This window comes from Schistocerca serialis, chromosome 11 (genome assembly GCF_023864345.2).
Source record: "Schistocerca serialis cubense isolate TAMUIC-IGC-003099 chromosome 11, iqSchSeri2.2, whole genome shotgun sequence".
In the NCBI taxonomy this organism is placed as follows: domain Eukaryota; kingdom Metazoa; phylum Arthropoda; class Insecta; order Orthoptera; family Acrididae; genus Schistocerca; species Schistocerca serialis.
In genome coordinates, this window is record NC_064648.1 from 87,223,871 (window position 1) to 87,240,806 (window position 16,936).

General features: G+C 44.9%; 1 protein-coding gene across 1 annotated transcript in view; it reads right to left on the bottom strand.

Annotated features, from left to right (window-relative positions):
• Positions 1 to 16,936, bottom strand: part of LOC126426481 (adenylate cyclase type 5-like) — an 858,869-nt gene that overhangs the window by 202,287 nt on the left and 639,646 nt on the right. The window contains exons 10-11 of the mRNA XM_050088392.1: positions 15,649 to 15,746; positions 1,513 to 1,597 (exon numbers count right to left, since the gene is read on the bottom strand). Of these exons, the coding sequence (XP_049944349.1) occupies positions 1,513 to 1,597; positions 15,649 to 15,746 (183 nt within the window). The remainder of the gene's footprint in view (positions 1 to 1,512; positions 1,598 to 15,648; positions 15,747 to 16,936) is intronic.

Sequence of the window (16,936 nt, forward strand, 5' to 3'; positions counted from 1 at the left end):
CCGCCATTCAAAAATTTCGCGTAAGGGCCATGATGAGAAATTATGGCGCATACAGAGGCATACAGGCAGTTGTTTTTCCCTCGCTTTGTTTGCGAATGGAACAGAAAAGCAAATGACTTGTAGTGGTGCAGGGTACCTTCCGCCACGCACGTATTGTGACTTGTGGAGTGTGTATGTAGATGTAGTTGTTGTAGAAACTCGTGAGCTCGTACGTAGTCCTGCCATACGTCGCTGATACATGGTTTTTCTTTGCATTTTTCGCCTTATTAGAAACGCAGTAGTAATGAGTGCGAAACCATGTGATGATTAATAAGAGTCTAAAGGTCATTCTTCATTTTTTAAATGTTTTGGCGGAGCGAAAACAAACCGCTCTACGTATTACACAGTGGAGCCTTGTTCGATTTTCATAGCGAAACGAAGTGTGTGCGCAGTGGGTAAACGGCGCATCAAATTGAGCAGAATGAAGTCTAGTTTCAGAAAAAAATACATTTAATTACTTGAATAAATGAAAAGCACCAGTAAATGTCTTAAGATGGCCTTGTAAGCAGAAGACCAGTTTACAATAAAAGTAATATTGTAGAACAAAAGCAAACTGGTGCTTTTCATTTATTATAATGTTGTTCTACCAAGAACCGACGGAAGATTCTGTTAATATAATTACTTGAAAGTTCCCAGGGTAGTTAAGAGACTCTTGACTAGTGATTTGAGTTAAAACTAAAATATTGGACAAAGAGCTGGTTATAGCTACGTAAATGATATATCAAAAACTTGATCTCTTCGAGGTCAAGCTATTTTGCGCACAAAAAGGAACATTGGTGTCTTATTTAACAGTTAGACAGGTGTTTTTCTGTAAAGTACTAAATTCAGGACATTTCACGGACAAAGGACGCTAGAAAAACAATTCATGCTGGCTGAACAAGTCTTGAAAATAACAAAAAATCTTTGAAAAAAAAAAAGGTGAAACGTGTTGTGAAATGGTTGTCTAAATGTAAGAAATTAGATACAATATAGATACATTTGATGTACCTTTGAAATTTAATGTTCTGTTGGGAACTCATTCCTATAGTTTCAGTGTATGGCTGAAGACGGAATTACACTATTCCGAAACCGGTCGTAAACCATAAAATAGTTTCGGTTCAACAACTGTCGAGGTTTTCGTATTTTCTGAAAACTGGCATAGAAATAAAATGAGTGTTGTGATGTTGCGTGTTACACAATTATTACTTCTACACAAGTTCTGACAGCAAATCCCGTAGATCTACTCCAGTATTTTTCTGTGTAATAATTCTATGGTAGTAGCTCTTAGTGTGGAAATTCAGTTGAACATACCCCATTCCATCGGAGGGCAGAAAATAATAGTGCTACGAAAAGTACCCTCCGCCACACACCATAATTTGGCTCGCGTCGTACAAACGTCGATGCAGGATTAATGCAGAGGAGTGTGTGCAGCACAACACGGAATCTGATACCTTTTCGTCAGCTGGTGTGCTAATGAACTGTGCAGCTACTGACCTTAGAACCGTCGACTATGATTATGTAGTTGACAGCCACCAGGACAATGACCCCAATGGCCATGCAGACGTACATCGGTATTGAGCTGCAACAAGGGAACGAGAGATCATGTAAGGCAAGTCGCTCTGGTCTGCAACAGTAAAAGACTGCTAGTTATGTAAAAAGAAGTAACTTAGTCCGTAAAGTTTTTGCCTAGTAAACATTAAACAGATTCTTCAATTTACAGTGATAGCAGCTTCCTTTACCCGTATTTGAATTCTACATTTATCATCGTATTCAAGAGTTAATTAATAAATATGCAAACATTATTGCTTTATGAAAAAAGTTATTTTATTTTTAATTAGTAATCCCATGAATATGTGGGTATACCTAATAAAATTATGCAGGGTGTTTCAGGAGGTATTGTAAATATTTCACAAGGTGATAGTGTAGAGGAATTGAAAAAAAAAAAAAACATATAACATGTGTCCAATTTTTATTGAGTACAGAGATGCAGTTGTTGGTATGTAACTCAAAAAAAAACTTAAAGCAAAGGCAATACCAATGCATTTTTGACTTCTCTTGACAACTTCACGTGCAGCTCATCTGAGGTCGTCTTTGTCTCACCGCGCGGAGTGGCTGCGCAGTTTGAGGCGCTATATCACGGATTGCGCGGCCCCTCCCGCCGCATGTTCGAGTCCACCCTCGGGCATGGATATGTCTGTCGTTCTTAGCATAAGTCAGTTTAAGTAGTATGTAAGTATAGGGCCCGATGACCTCAGGAGTTTGGTCCCTTAGGAATTCACACACATCTGAACATTCGTCTTTGCGTCCTTTTATGTGGGCTGCACTACTCACAATCGTAACGATCAAATAGGCTCTTGTTGTTACTTTTTCTTTGTAGACTTCGCCTTTCAACCATACTCACAGGCAAAAAAAGGCACCACACGACCACCCCACACCGAATCCAGGGTTATTGTGCGATTCGATCCCCAGTGGATCCCCCCCCCGGGAACGTCTCATACCAGACGAGTGTAACCCCAAATGTTTGCATGGTATAATAATAATGGTAAAGGGTATGTGGAGGCAGTGTTTGTGCAGCAATCGCCGACATAGTGTAACTGAGGCACAATAAGGGGAGCCAGCCCGGATTCGCCGAGGCAGATGGAAAACCGCCTAAAAACCGTCCACAGGGTGGCCGGCACACCGGACCTCCACGCTAATCTTCCGGGTGGATTCGTGTCGGGGAAAAGCACGCCTTTGCGCTCAGGAAGCAGCGAGTTAGACCACGCGGCTTACATGTGGGTACTTGTCTTGCTCCATACAACGCTATTTCCTCACTCGCAGCTTGACACGTGGCTGTGAAACACCGTACAGTCCAGCGAAAAAATCTGTCTCCTCTCAGGCGCTAGTCGTGTGGCGCTGTATAGATCTGCATAGCGGTGGTGAGTACATTGATTTCACAGTCATGTGATAGTTGTGGGATCGTGACCACAGTCCTGTACCTGCAGAATTCCTACACCTGCTGATACGTTTTTCCTTCTTACAAGACGTAGAGCACGAATGTCTGACAAACAAACACATTCGTATGTGGTATCTCAATGAGAAGCCTGTCCACCTCGGTAGCTGTGTGGTCATTGAAGCGGATTTCTAAGCGAGGTGCCCATGTTCGATTCCCGGTAGCTCGCAGATTTCCTCCACTCGGGGACAGGGTGTTGTGTTCTCCCTACATTAGTATCGTCGTAGTTGATATTATGCTGTTAAGATGTGTGAATGTGCACGGTCCAAAAGCCAGTAAACTGGAAAAAAATGTGAAACCCACTTTGTTAATTTTCTTACATTCTGTTACACCACAGAATAGTAAGAGGTTGAAAATTAGAAAATTTTACTAAAACTCACTCGCCTTGCTACAAGCAAAGTGTGGCCACGCCAGAGGTAGAGACAGAAGCAGAAAATAAGTGGTATGTCGCAAGTGGAACGGGCTTCAGCATGTTACAACACCGCACCGAGACAGAGGGCGAACACGAACTCGGCAGAAAACAGCAAGGGACAGAAAACCAATGGAAACATAACAAGCATATCAGTTAGCTTGTAAGAGATGGTGGCAAGAAATTGAACATATTTCATGAGAACCAGATCAGAGTTGTTAAGAGCCTGTTAGGTAAATACAGCAGAATCAGAATGACACATGCAATCACTACGAACCGAGCATTGCGTCATAGCCTCACTTTAGCTCCCTTGAATACTCCAGCTCTCCACCTCTCTAGGAATTGATCATTGGGATCGATGGCGTTGACAGTAATAGCACTCGATTCCGTGATTACTATACTGTAGGAAATCTACATACCCCAGAACAGTCTACGAACCGGCCGATGATATACTTCTGATGACGATCTTCACCTGATGAACGTCATACTGTTTGCCCCCTACCAACTGCTGATGGAGAAGCTGACTGCCTTCCGACAACACCACACCAGCACCGAATTTCAGCGTGGAAACCGGCAACAGGGCCTCGTGGGGTCCACCATGCCGTTCAACACTTAGGTACCTCTGAGTGCTGAAACCATTTTGGCCGGTAGGAAGGAGATCGACCGGCCACACGACTTCAGACAACACCACATCGCGGATGCGTCATCAAGGATCAACATAGGATTCGGAGTGGGATCGAGCACAAACTCCAGCAGAGCTGGCTCGGAAGCCATGAACATCAATCCAACACGCAGCTGAATGAGACATCGGCTACAAGGCCTGTGTGGAACAAGGCGACTGTACAAATGGTTAACAAATAATTGAACTTTTACAGCGTTTTCAATAGTGACAGAGACGCTTCACAGGTACCCAATTGGTATCCTCACTCATGCGCAGGAGTCTCAGCTTGGCCTCTGTATAATTCGTAACGTAGATAGCATTACTGATACCTGCTCTTTCGGTCACACTGAAATGTTAATAGTCTGCACATCCAAGAACGTAGTACACTTAATGTTGATCTGATACTTGTTGCACACTGTGCGTTGGAATTTTAATGGGCAACAGTGTGACTGACGACTGCTAATGCAGTTCATGTCAGTACGTTCCACAGTAACAAATAACCGTAAAACATCCATGTGGTGTCCCAAACCAACGATAGGCGGTAGAAATTGAGCATTTAATAGCTGGAGCTGAATATAAAGACCGTCCGGGGTGGCCGAGCGGTTATAGGCGCTACAGTCTCTTCTGTGTGTTTTCAGTACTGTAGCTATTATCATTTCAGCCGGTCGCGGTGGTCTAGCGGTTCTCGGCGCTCAGTCCGGAACCGCGCGACTGCTACGGTCGCAGGTTCGAATCCTGCCTCGCGCATGGGTGTGTGTGATGTTCTTAGGTTAGTTAGGTTTAAGTAGTTCTAAGTTCTAGGGGACTGATGACCTCAGGAGTTAAGTCCCATAGTGCTCAGAGCCATTTGAACCATTTGAATACAAAGTTTGTTGTTGATGTTAAATACGACTGAATCAGGCAATGTATCGCAAATGCTAAATATGTGCCGGATTCGGATGAGCGTTCTAATACCCTTTGCCCCCTCTGTGTCTGTCCATTTCCTCCCCCTCTCAGTCCAGCTCCTCTTCCCCCCTCATCTCTTTTCCTCAGACTTGTTTACTTGTACTGTAAACGAAACCTTGATTGGCCACTGAAATCGCTTGAAATTAATACATAAATCGCTTGGTACCACTCGAATACGCGTTATGAGACACACCTTTCCAGCTGCTGGATATGTGACGACAGCAGATACTGTGACAGTATTTGAGCATAGTTTTCATCGGCGAACGGGTAGGATTACAAAGTTCCGGACGATTCATATTCCGTAGTAGTATTTTAACCGTAAGTCGATAAGCCATAAACATAGCTTTGCTGTTTTCTCCTAAAGCCTATCGTGAGGAAAAAACAAAAACTACCTTGGTGTAGATGCAGTTCTTGTTTGAGAAACAATTTGTCAAATGGTTTAAATACCCTCCGACAATAGTTAACACCGACTATCTGAAAGAAAACGAAATGGCATATTTTAGCAGCACAGCACTTTTTTTTCACAGTCAGTTTTAAGAGAAAATCTGTTCATTGTTCTTTAAAAACATACGTAGCCTATGTCCGTCCAAACCTTTATTAGAGTATTGGCTAAAAGTTTGAAATAAATTGGTTAAGAACTTTTCGAAAATTTTACAAACTATGTTGCGACTGTATATATCGTACTCACTCAGTCTTCAGGCCACGAGTGGCCTACGGGGACCATCCGACCGCCGTGTCATTCTTACAGGAGGATGCGGATAGGAGGGGCGTGTGGTCAGCACACCGCTCTCCCGGTCGTTATAATGGTTTTCTTTGACCGAAGCCGCTACTATTCGGTCGAGTAGCTCCTCAGTTGGCATCACGAGGCTGAGTGCACCCCGAAAAATGGCAATAGCGGATGGCGGCTCGATGGTCACCCATCCAAATGCCGGCCACGCCCAACAACGCTTAACTTTGGTGATCTCACGGGAACTGATGTATCCACTGCGGCAAGGCCGTTGCCCGCTGTATACATCGTACATCTGTATATTACATGTAGAAAAACTTGCAGCCTACCATGACCTTCTGAATACTTATTAGAGCTTCGTATAAAAATTTGAAGTAAATCGGTCAAAAGCTCTTCGAAACTCTTGCTAACTTTTACCTGTTATGTCTTATATCTGTCTATTACATTTACTAAAAATATTGTATATGGCCTATGTCTGTCAAGATGCTTATTATAGTATCGCGTACAAATTTGAACTAAATCGGTCAAGAACTTTTCTCGACATTTTTGGTAACAGCATTAAACAACGTCTTGTCTTTTTACAGCAATTCAGGTTTACCCTGTGGTGACATCAGACATAGGGTAGCTATATGCACATACCCGAATGGCGGTAGCATTCCATACACAAAGGGCACTGGTTGGACTATCATTTGTACTCAGGTGATTCATACGAAAAGTTTTCCGAAGTGAATTTGGTGACACAACGGAAATTAACAGATGGTGAGCGCGGAATGGTAGCTGGATCTAGACGCATGGGACATTCCATTTCGGAAATCGTTGGGGAATTCAGTATTCCGCGATCCACTGTGCCAAGAGTCTGCCGAGAATACCAAATTTCAAGCATTAGTCCTCACCTCGAACGGCACAGTAACTGACGGCCTTCAATTAATGACCGAAAGCAGCAGCTTTTACGTAGAGTTGTCAGTGCTAACATACAAACAACACTGTATGAAATAACAGCAGAAGCAGAAATCAATATTGGATGTACGACGAACGCATCCATTATGACAGTGCGGCGAAATTTCGCGTTAATAAGCTGTGGCAGAAGACGACCCACTCGTCTGACTTCTCTAACATCACAACATCGCCAGCAGAGCATCTCCTGGGCTCGTGACCACATCGGTTGGACCCTAGACGACTAGAAAACCTAGGCCTGGTCAGACGGGACCCGATTTCAGTTGGTAAGAGCTGACGATATGGTTCGAGTGTGACACAGACCCCACGTTGCCGTGGATTCAAGTTGTCAACAAGGCATTGTGCAAGCTGTTGGCGGCTCCACACTAGTGTGGGCTGTGTTTACATGGAGTGGACTGAGTCCTCTGGTTCCAGTAAACCAATAATTGCCTGGGAATGGTTATGTTCAGCTACTTGGAGACCGTTTGCAGCCGGCCGGAGTGGCTCAACGTTTCTAGGCGCTTCAGTCTGGAACCGCACAACCGCTACGGTCGCAGGATCGAATCCTGCCTCGAACATGGATGTGTGTGATGTCCTTAGGTTAGTTAGGTTTAAGTACTTCTCCGTTCTAGGGGACTGACGACCTCAGATGTTAAGTCCCATAGTGCTCAGAGCCATTTGAACCATTTGCAGCCATTGATGGACTTCATGTTCCCAAACAACGACGGAATTTTTATGGATCACAATATGTCGTATCACCTGGCCATAATTGTTTGGCGATTGGTTTGAAAAACCTTCTGGACAGTACATGTCAATACTTGGGCCTCTCAAATTGGCTGACACGAATCCCATCAAACATAATTGAGAGGTCAGTTCATGCACAAAATCCTGCACTGGCTACGCTTTCACAATTATGAATGGCTGTAGAAGTAGCAATGCTCAATATTGTTGAAGGAGACCTCCAACGACTTGTTGAGTCCATGTCACGTCCAACTGTTGCACTATGCTGGACAGGTATCCCATGAGTTTCTCCCCTCTATGTATACTTCAAAGGGATAATGTGACCTCATAGCAGCTGCACAAGTCAATGCCCTTCAGTCTCAGTGTGGAAATTAAGTCTCGCATGCTGTCTGTGAAGTGGTCGGTATGTTGTTGCTCAAGCACGTGCCATTCCTGAGACCATCAAGCGAGTGAGGAGGTTTCCCACGACGACATACTGCAAGTTGCAACCGGCCGCAGCATGATGAGTGGGGAATATGTCAGCAGACACAGCAAGCCACTCCATTTCGTTGCTCCTTGCGTCTTGAAGGAAGGCATTCACGAGGACAGGCTTCAACACTTCAAAGGACAAATCCATCGCCAGGTTATCGACTGTGGGGCTGCTCAATAATTTATAGGATCCTGTCCTAATACTGCACAGTCCTCAAACTACCCTTGCTAACGAAGAGAGATGTCCCACATCCAAATGCGGTACTGGCCCAAGACGTGACCGATCCACATCCCTGCTCAAACCGTGAGACTGAAAGCCTGAGACATGCACTGTTAGTTGGCCGCCTCCACATCCTTCTACCTCACCTGTCGGGCATTACGCAAACCCTGAATTCGTTGGTAAGAACAACCTGACGCGACTGATACAGGTTCCATTACATGTGCCCCTTGCTCACCATCTTCCGCACCGTGGTGCTGGGAGGTGGGTGGTGTTCTTCGTAATGGAAGCCTAGAGTCTAAATTAATGGTGTGGAGACGGCTGAGTAATTGCCGGATCGAAAAAGACTTTCTGCAGTTAAGAAGAAGCTCAAGTGTCTTCTTTCCTTACGGAAATTAACATCTATGGCTATTTGCCTGTTTCAAATAACGAAGCAAATTCACGAACAGTTCTTTTTCTGGGCAGCTGCAGCTGTACAAGTCCACTTTGTAAATCGAAGGAACTGCACAGTAGTTGCTCAACCAACAATATGTTATTGCTTGCACGACCCATTTCGGTATACTAAATTCCCACTATCTGGCGTAAACACTATGTACGTATTACTACATAGTATTTTTTTTTTGTTTTTGAATTGCATCTTAGATCTTCTGTGTTTTAGCTGATCCTTGTTTTCTCGTTATGATGTCATTTTGGTAAATTCCTAGATTCTCCCCTTTTACACTCCTGGAAATGGAAAAAAGAACACATTGACACCGGTGTGTCAGACCCACCATACTTGCTCCGGACACTGCGAGAGGGCTGTACAAGCAATGATCACACGCACGGCACAGCGGACACACCAGCAAGTGCGGTGTTGGCCGTCGAATGGCGCTAGCTGCGCAGCATTTGTGCACCGCCGCCGTCAGTGTCAGCCAATTTGCCGTGGCATACGGAGCTCCATCGCAGTCTTTAACACTGGTAGCATGCCGCGACAGCGTGGACGTGAACCGTATGTGCAGTTGACGGACTTTGAGCGAGGGCGTATAGTGGGCATGCGGGAGGCCGGGTGGACGTACCGCCGAATTGCTCAACACGTGGGGCGTCAGGTCTCCACAGTACATCGATGTTGTCGCCAGTGGTCGGCGGAAGGTGCACGTGCCCGTCGACCTGGGACCGGACCGCAGCGACGCACGGATGCACGCCAAGACCGTAGGATCCTACGCAGTGCCGTAGGGGACCGCACCGCCACTTCCCAGCAAATTAGGGACACTGTTGGTCCTGGGGTATCGGCGAGGACCATTCGCAACCGTCTCCATGAAGCTGGGCTACGGTCCCGCACACCGTTAGGCCGTCTTCCGCTCACGCCCCAACATCGTGCAGCCCGCCTCCAGTGGTGTCGCGACAGGCGTGAATGGAGGGACGAATGGAGACGTGTCGTCTTCAGCGATGAGAGTCGCTTCTGCCTTGGTGCCAATGATGGTCGTATGCGTGTTTGGCGCCGTGCAGGTGAGCGCTACAATCAGGACTGCATACGACCGAGGCACACAGGGCCAACACCCGGCATCATGGTGTGGGGAGCGATCTCCTACACTGGCCGTACACCACTGGTGATCGTCGAGGGGACACTGAATAGTGCACGGTACATCCAAACCATCATCGAACCCATCGTTCTACCATTCCTAGACCGGCAAGGGAACTTGCTGTTCCAACAGGACAATGCACGTCCGCATGTATCCCGTGCCACCCAACGTGCTCTAGAAGGTGTAAGTCAACTACCCTGGCCAGCAAGATCTCCGGATCTGTCCCCCATTGAGCATGTTTGGGACTGGATGAAGCGTCGTCTCACGCGGTCTGCACGTCCAGCACGAACGCTGGTCCAACTGAGGCGCCAGGTGGAAATGGCACGGCAAGCCGTTCCACAGGACTACATCCAGCATCTCTACGATCGTCTCCATGGGAGAATAGCAGCCTGCATTGCTGCGAAAGGTGGATATACACTGTACTAGTGCCGACATTGTGCATGCTCTGTTGCCTGTGTCTATGTGCCTGTGGTTCTGTCAGTGTGATCATGTGATGTATCTGACCCCAGGAATATGCCAATAAAGTTTCCCCTTCCTGGGACAATGAATTCACGGTGTTCTTATTTCAATTTCCAGGAGTGTATTTTATACTTGACATGGAACTTTTGTTCCATAACAACATTGGGGTGGAAGATGACCTCAGTCCGTTAAGTGCTCCTTTTTTATTGATTCATTTCGAAGGTTTTAAGCGTATAACCGCTTATCCATTACATTTTCCATTTTTTGAGAATTTCGTGCCCTAGTCTCTTAACATATTCTTTTAATCCTTACAGTCCACACCAGTTGATGAGGTTTTAGCATTCTGAAACGATTTGTGTAAGCAATAAAGTATCGTTGATTCATCAACTGTTGTGTGGGTTCTTCAGTTTGCAAAATGAAGCAAGTGCTCTCATTTTCGCCCAATTACTCTTCCTTTGCCATTTGTCTCTCAGTTGGTCATGGTTCATTTGTTTACACCTTCTCTTCATCATTTCTGTTCTGTCACGTTCGTCTTTCTCCCCCTCTGATAACACTTCGGTCACTTCCATTACTGGTACTGCCCACAGTTTGCATCTACCTGTGCGTAAGATATTGTCCTACGTTTCACGAACAACTAACTTTAAATGAGATCATTATTAACCACCGCCCCTACACGCCCACCCCAAATGGGAGCAGAGGTCGCTTTTCAGCGCTGTAGACAGTGTATGGTTGCTGACGTAAATAGCAGCAGGGAAGTGGTGTCTAACGTGCCCATCGGTTGCATGGTATCAGGGCAGTAAAATGGGTGGACACAGAGACATGACAGAGTTGCACAAAGGACTTACCATGTATGGACGTGCCCATGCTTTCACCTTGAATAAAGCCACTGGATTTGTTAAAGTATCAGCGCGGTAGGTCATAAAATATATAGCCGGCAACGATTTGATATGAATGTCACACCTTGTCAACGACAATCGCGTTCAGACCTGACAGTGCTGCTGTCAGTGAATGTACCGGGTGATCAAAAAGTCAGTATAAATTTGAAAAATCAATAAATCACGGAATAATGTCGATAGAGAGGTTCAAATTGACACACATGCTTGGAATGACATGGGGTTTTATTAGAACAAAAAAAAATACAAAAGTTCAAAAAATGTCCGACAGATGGCGCTTCATCTGATCAGAATAGCAATAATAAGCATAACAAAGTGACACAAAGCTAAGATGATGTTGCTCAATATGCCCACCATCATTCCTCAACAATAGCTGTAGTCCAGGAATAATGCTGTGAACAGCACTGTAAAGCATGTCCGGGGTTATGGTGAGGCATTGGCGTTGGATGTCTTTCAGCATCCCTAGAGATGTCGGCCGATCACGATACACTTGCGACTTCAGGTAACCCCAAAGCCAATAATCTCACGGACTGAGGTCTGCGGAACTGGGAGGCCAAGCATGACGAAAGTGGCAGCTGAGCACACGATCATCACCAAACGACGCGCGCAAGAGATCTTTCACGTGTCTAGCAATTTTTTTTGTTCTAATAAAACCCCATGTCATTCCAAGCATGTGTGTCAATTTTTACCTCTATATCTATACTAGTCCGTAGTTTATTAAGTTTTCAAATTTATATTGACTTTTTGATCACCTGGTAGTTAGATCTCAAGCAATTTCTGAACAAACACTGCGAACTGCGTGCAACACAGACATTTGGAGCAGCATACCACGCAAAAGGCTGCCGCTCAGAACGGCAGAGAAAACGTCACGCCTTCAATTGCCAAAACAACACAGAAGCCGGACAAAACCTTCCAGCAACTGAGTAGGGTGGTCCGATGAGGCATGAGTTTGCTTCTACTCATAAGATGCTACGCATCAAGCTCTCTAAAGGTTCAATGACGCTTTTACTAAGAAGTGGACCTTTGACGTTTTGAGGGTGTTTCTTCATAGCTCGAGGGTCAGGGCGTGACTGGTACGGTGGTGAGTGAGTCGGCTGATGGAAAATGAAGCGTCACCTCCAAGGCTGAAAGTGGGCAGCAGCTGTGGGGGTACCTAGAATTGTTGGGCAAATTGCTAGTAAAACATCCCTGGTTGTAACAGCCTCTAATTCATACCAACTACACTGGTAGAGCCCTACCCAGAGAGCACATTTTTGGTCTCAACGACACGTGTATTTGGGAAACAGGACACCCGATGTTGGGAATAGATCACGATCTCGTTATTTTACATAGACAGGACAAAGGCAATAAGCTGGACCTAAAAGAACAGATGGAAATTACGATACATAGCGTGGACAATCAGAACACACTGAATGAACAGCTAACTGGTGATACAAATAACTTTTTCAAACATTCCACTGGTTTCTTTTAGTAACTACATTTTTAGCAATTGGCAGTATACCATCATTTCATGAGGTCCTTGGAACATGTGTACGCTATCTGTTTGTATAGACATCTCTGTGACTACCTTGTTTACTTGCGCGTGAGCTCACTCGCGTTTCAGTGTCGTGTTTGGCTACGTGGTGTGTGGTATCAACGAAGACGCACGGGCGGTTTACGACGATAGAGGAGAGAGCCATGTGGTTAGATGTTGAACACCATAGGCGACACCATTTTAGAGTTTTTTATATTTTGACGACTATGTGGAGATGCACCTTGGAAGACACGGCTGCAACAAGGGAAGTAGCCACGATGTTTTAATTTTATTATCAATTTTATTGTGACTGGGGCATGTTCCATTTTAAAGTTTTAACAGGTTCTTTTACTTTTTATTATTCTGATCATGGAAGCTTGACTTCCGAAACGCGTCAATCTTAGTGTTTTACAGTATAAACAAGTGGTTGAGCAGATATATTTTTTAACATTGACATTCACAACCACGATCTCTAATGCAGTATGGATAAAATCAAAGTTCAATGACGCGTTTACTAAGAAGTGGATCTGTGATGTTTTGAGGGTGTTTTTTCATAGCTTGAGGATTAGGACGTGACTGGTGCGGTGGTGAGCGAGTCGACTGATGGAAAATGAAGCGTCACCTCCAAGGCTGAAAGTGGACAGCAGCTGTGGGGGTACCTGGAATTGTTGGGCAAATTGCTAGTAAAACATCCCCGGTTGTAACAGCCTCTAATTCATACCAACTATACTGGTAGAGCCCTACCCAGAGAGCACATTTTTGGTCTCAACGACATACGTGGATACTGGAGCACGGTGTACCAGTGTTAGCACTTTGTCCGCCCAGCAGACAAACCATGCGAGAAGCCACAGTTGCTGACGTCCACAAAACCACAGAGCCCTGACACAAGCGCTGTATGATCGGTGAGGGATCACCATGGCAGCTCCACATGGTTCAACAGCTCCACTGTTGTAGTGACAAGACACCAGGATGAATGGTCTTTAAACTGTGGAGCCCACCATCACCATAGATGATGGCGAGTGCCCACCCTGAGCCATGGATTTTGGCTCACTCGTTCAGATTATTGTTAACACAAAACACGATGTTTATTTCAATATTCTTGGTAATCAAGTGTTTCGTTTCCTGTACACCTCATGGTGAGTATATCGTCGACAGTCCCATCTGCCGAGATGAGAACAGCCATGTTCACAAGGCTGCATCCATATTTTCCTGGTTGACGAACACTCTGGTACCTTATTGCATCTTGACTGGGCTGCCACACCACTTTACCCTATTCTCACATAAAATGCCTGGGACTATTCTGAACAGTGTGTGAAATGTAGCAAACAACGGCCTTGCAATTTGGGAAATTTACGAGATCTAATCAGCGCTGAGTGTCTTCAGCTGGGTATGGCATACGTGCAGCAACTTGTAGACTCTCTTTGTTGCACAACTGGGTGCATTACCAAGGCTAGAGGTGGTGCCACATGGATTAGTGTCACAGCTCGTGGGTGGGTGACAAATTTTTATTTCATTTCATTATCAACTCAGAATTTTTAAACGGTTTTTACGGAATCTGTTACAGCTACTACTTAGCCTTGATTTCCATGCTTATCATAAGACCATTCCCAAAATACACACATCAAAAAACTTTTTGCATCACCCCAGTTCCCAGAACACTTGAGGATAGACTTTCACTGTGGATATTATATCACAGACTGCTCAGAGATGTCATTAAACCCGCCCAAAAATGTAAAGAACCATGCATGAGAAGCGCCTACTAGACGGAAGGGGTCCGACAGCTGATCAGTTACAGTCATTCGACCAAAAAGTAGGCACACGGCTCGTGTTGTCTGTTGTTCTATCATGTCTAGGTCAATGGCGCGATTCGGTCACATCCGCATCGTTACTTTGTGCCAGGAAGGGCTCTCAGCAAGGGAAGTGTCCAGGCGTCTCGGAGTGAGCCAAAGCGATGTTGTTCGGTCATGGAGGAGATACAGAAAGACAGGAACTGAAGACGACATGCCTCGCTCAGGCCGCCCAACGGCTACTATTGCAGTGGATGACCGCTACCTACGTATTGTGGCTCGGTGGAACCCTGACAACAAAAGCACCATGTTGAACAATGCTTTTCGTGCTGCCACAGGACGTCGTGTTATGACTCACTCTGTGGGCAATAGACTACATGGTGCGCAGCTTCACTGCCGACGTCCACACCGAAGTCCATCTTTTTCAACCACGGCACCATGCAGTGCAGTTCAGATGGTCCCAACAACATACCGAATGAACTGCTCGGGATTGGCATCACTGATGTCGCATATGCCTTCAATCGTTGGAAACGTGTTTGGAGGCAACCCGGTCAGGCTGAAGGACTTAGACACATTGTCCAGCGAGTGCAGCAAGGTGGAGGGTCCCTGCAGTTTTAGGGTGGTGTTATGTGAGTCCGACGTACGCTACTGGTGGTCAGGGAAGGCGCCATAATGACTGTACGATACGTGAATGCCATCCTCCAGCCGATAGTGCAACCATATCAGCAGCATATTGGCGAGGCATTCGTCTTCACGGACGACAACTCGCGCTCCCATCGTGCACATCTTGTGAATGACTTCCTTCAGGATAACGACATCGCTCGACTAGTGTGGCCAGCATGTTCTCCAGGCATGAACGCTATCGAACATGCCTGGGATAGATTGAAAATGCTGTTTATTGATGGCGTGACCCACCAACCATTCTGAGGGATCTATGCCGAATGGCCGTTGAGGAGTGGGACAATGTGATCCAACAATGCATTGATGAACTTGTGGACAGTATGCCACGACGAACACAGGCATGCATCAGTGGTACTGGGTATTAGAGGTACCAGTGTGTACAGCAATCTGGGCCACCACCTCTGAAAGTTTCGCTGTATGGTGATACAACATGCAATGTGTGTTTCTCATGAGCAACAAAAAGGGCGGAAATGATATGTTGATCCCTATTCCAGGCTGTACAGGTTCTGGAACTCTCGAACCGAGGTGATGCAAAACTTTTTTAAATTTGTGTACGTGTCTTGTCACTATAAAGAAGTACAATAACAAAAAAACTATCCTACTGAGAGAAAAAATCAGAACAAAGGATATGAATGTAAAACTTACTGTGGCATGATGATGAGCTCGACCAGCATGATGGACAGGAAGATGAAGAAGGAGCTGAAGAAGTAGGTCGACATCATGCGATCGCCCTCCTTGGAGTACTGCAACACAGCGAGAAGTCCTTTTTTATGTGTAAAGCATGCCCACAGCTGCAGCACAACATAGATATCACCACTGTGCACAGAATTTCTGGTATGGCTCAAGCGCTGTGAGCCTGCCGTTGTACAGCAAGCAACCCATGCTCTGACTCCGTCAAGTTGTCTTAGCCTCGTTATGTGGGTTACGTACGGCCTTGGAAAGATATCAGAGGAAATCGTTGCACCACGCAATAGTCGCATCTCCACAGTATATGGTAATGTATGCTATACAATATCTTATACAGAGTGAAAATTATTCAAAAACCGACTAAATTTTAGGGCTTGTGTGGGAATCCAAAACAAACGTTTTCTCTAAGGTAATAATGTGATTTTAAAATGAATTGATCCACATCATCACGGTTCATCAATTATGTAACCTTCTTGGACCCATAGCCAAAAAACACAGCAGATGTAACATTTTATCACTTGTGGGGGGGGGGGGGAGGTACAAGAAAATACATGGGTACATATAAGCTAATGTAGCTTTTACTGCTCGAAAGATATTTGAATCAAATTTGACATGTTGACAATATGTTATTGGTTTTAAAGAAATTTATTTTTTTAACTGTTTATCAAGTAATTTGATGAGGCTTGGCTGGATACTTTTGGAACACTTGCTATCACACGAGGAACATTTTCTCAAACATTACTTCACTTATCACTTTCAAAATGCGGTAGGTTATTCTTGGCAATTAGATAAACAAATATGCACAGCAGTTTTTGAGTATCAGTCTTACAACCCAGCAATAATTTTTTAAATTTGTGTGTGTAATACAGAGTAATTTTTACTTTAAAAAAATAAATAAATTGGACAGTGAGAAATTTTGTAGCACAGTGGTATTATAGTAAGTACAAAACTTCAACTATTTATCTGAAATGGTTCAGAAGAAAATGTCTCTTATACACAGAATAACGAAACTTGCAACAAATGTAGAAAAAGCATTTTGCTAGGATTTATTAAAGAAACAAGTACCTTAATGTTGTGCATCGTCATACATTTGGCCTGTTGGTCTTCATGTAGATCTTTCCTTCTAGTCTGAGCCTTCTGGCATGCTCTTTTGGAAATGTCCTTCGTTGACATTTCAGAAATAGCATTAAGCACATCATCAGCCTTCTTCAACAGGTTTTCAGAGAACCAATCAACGTCAAATGCT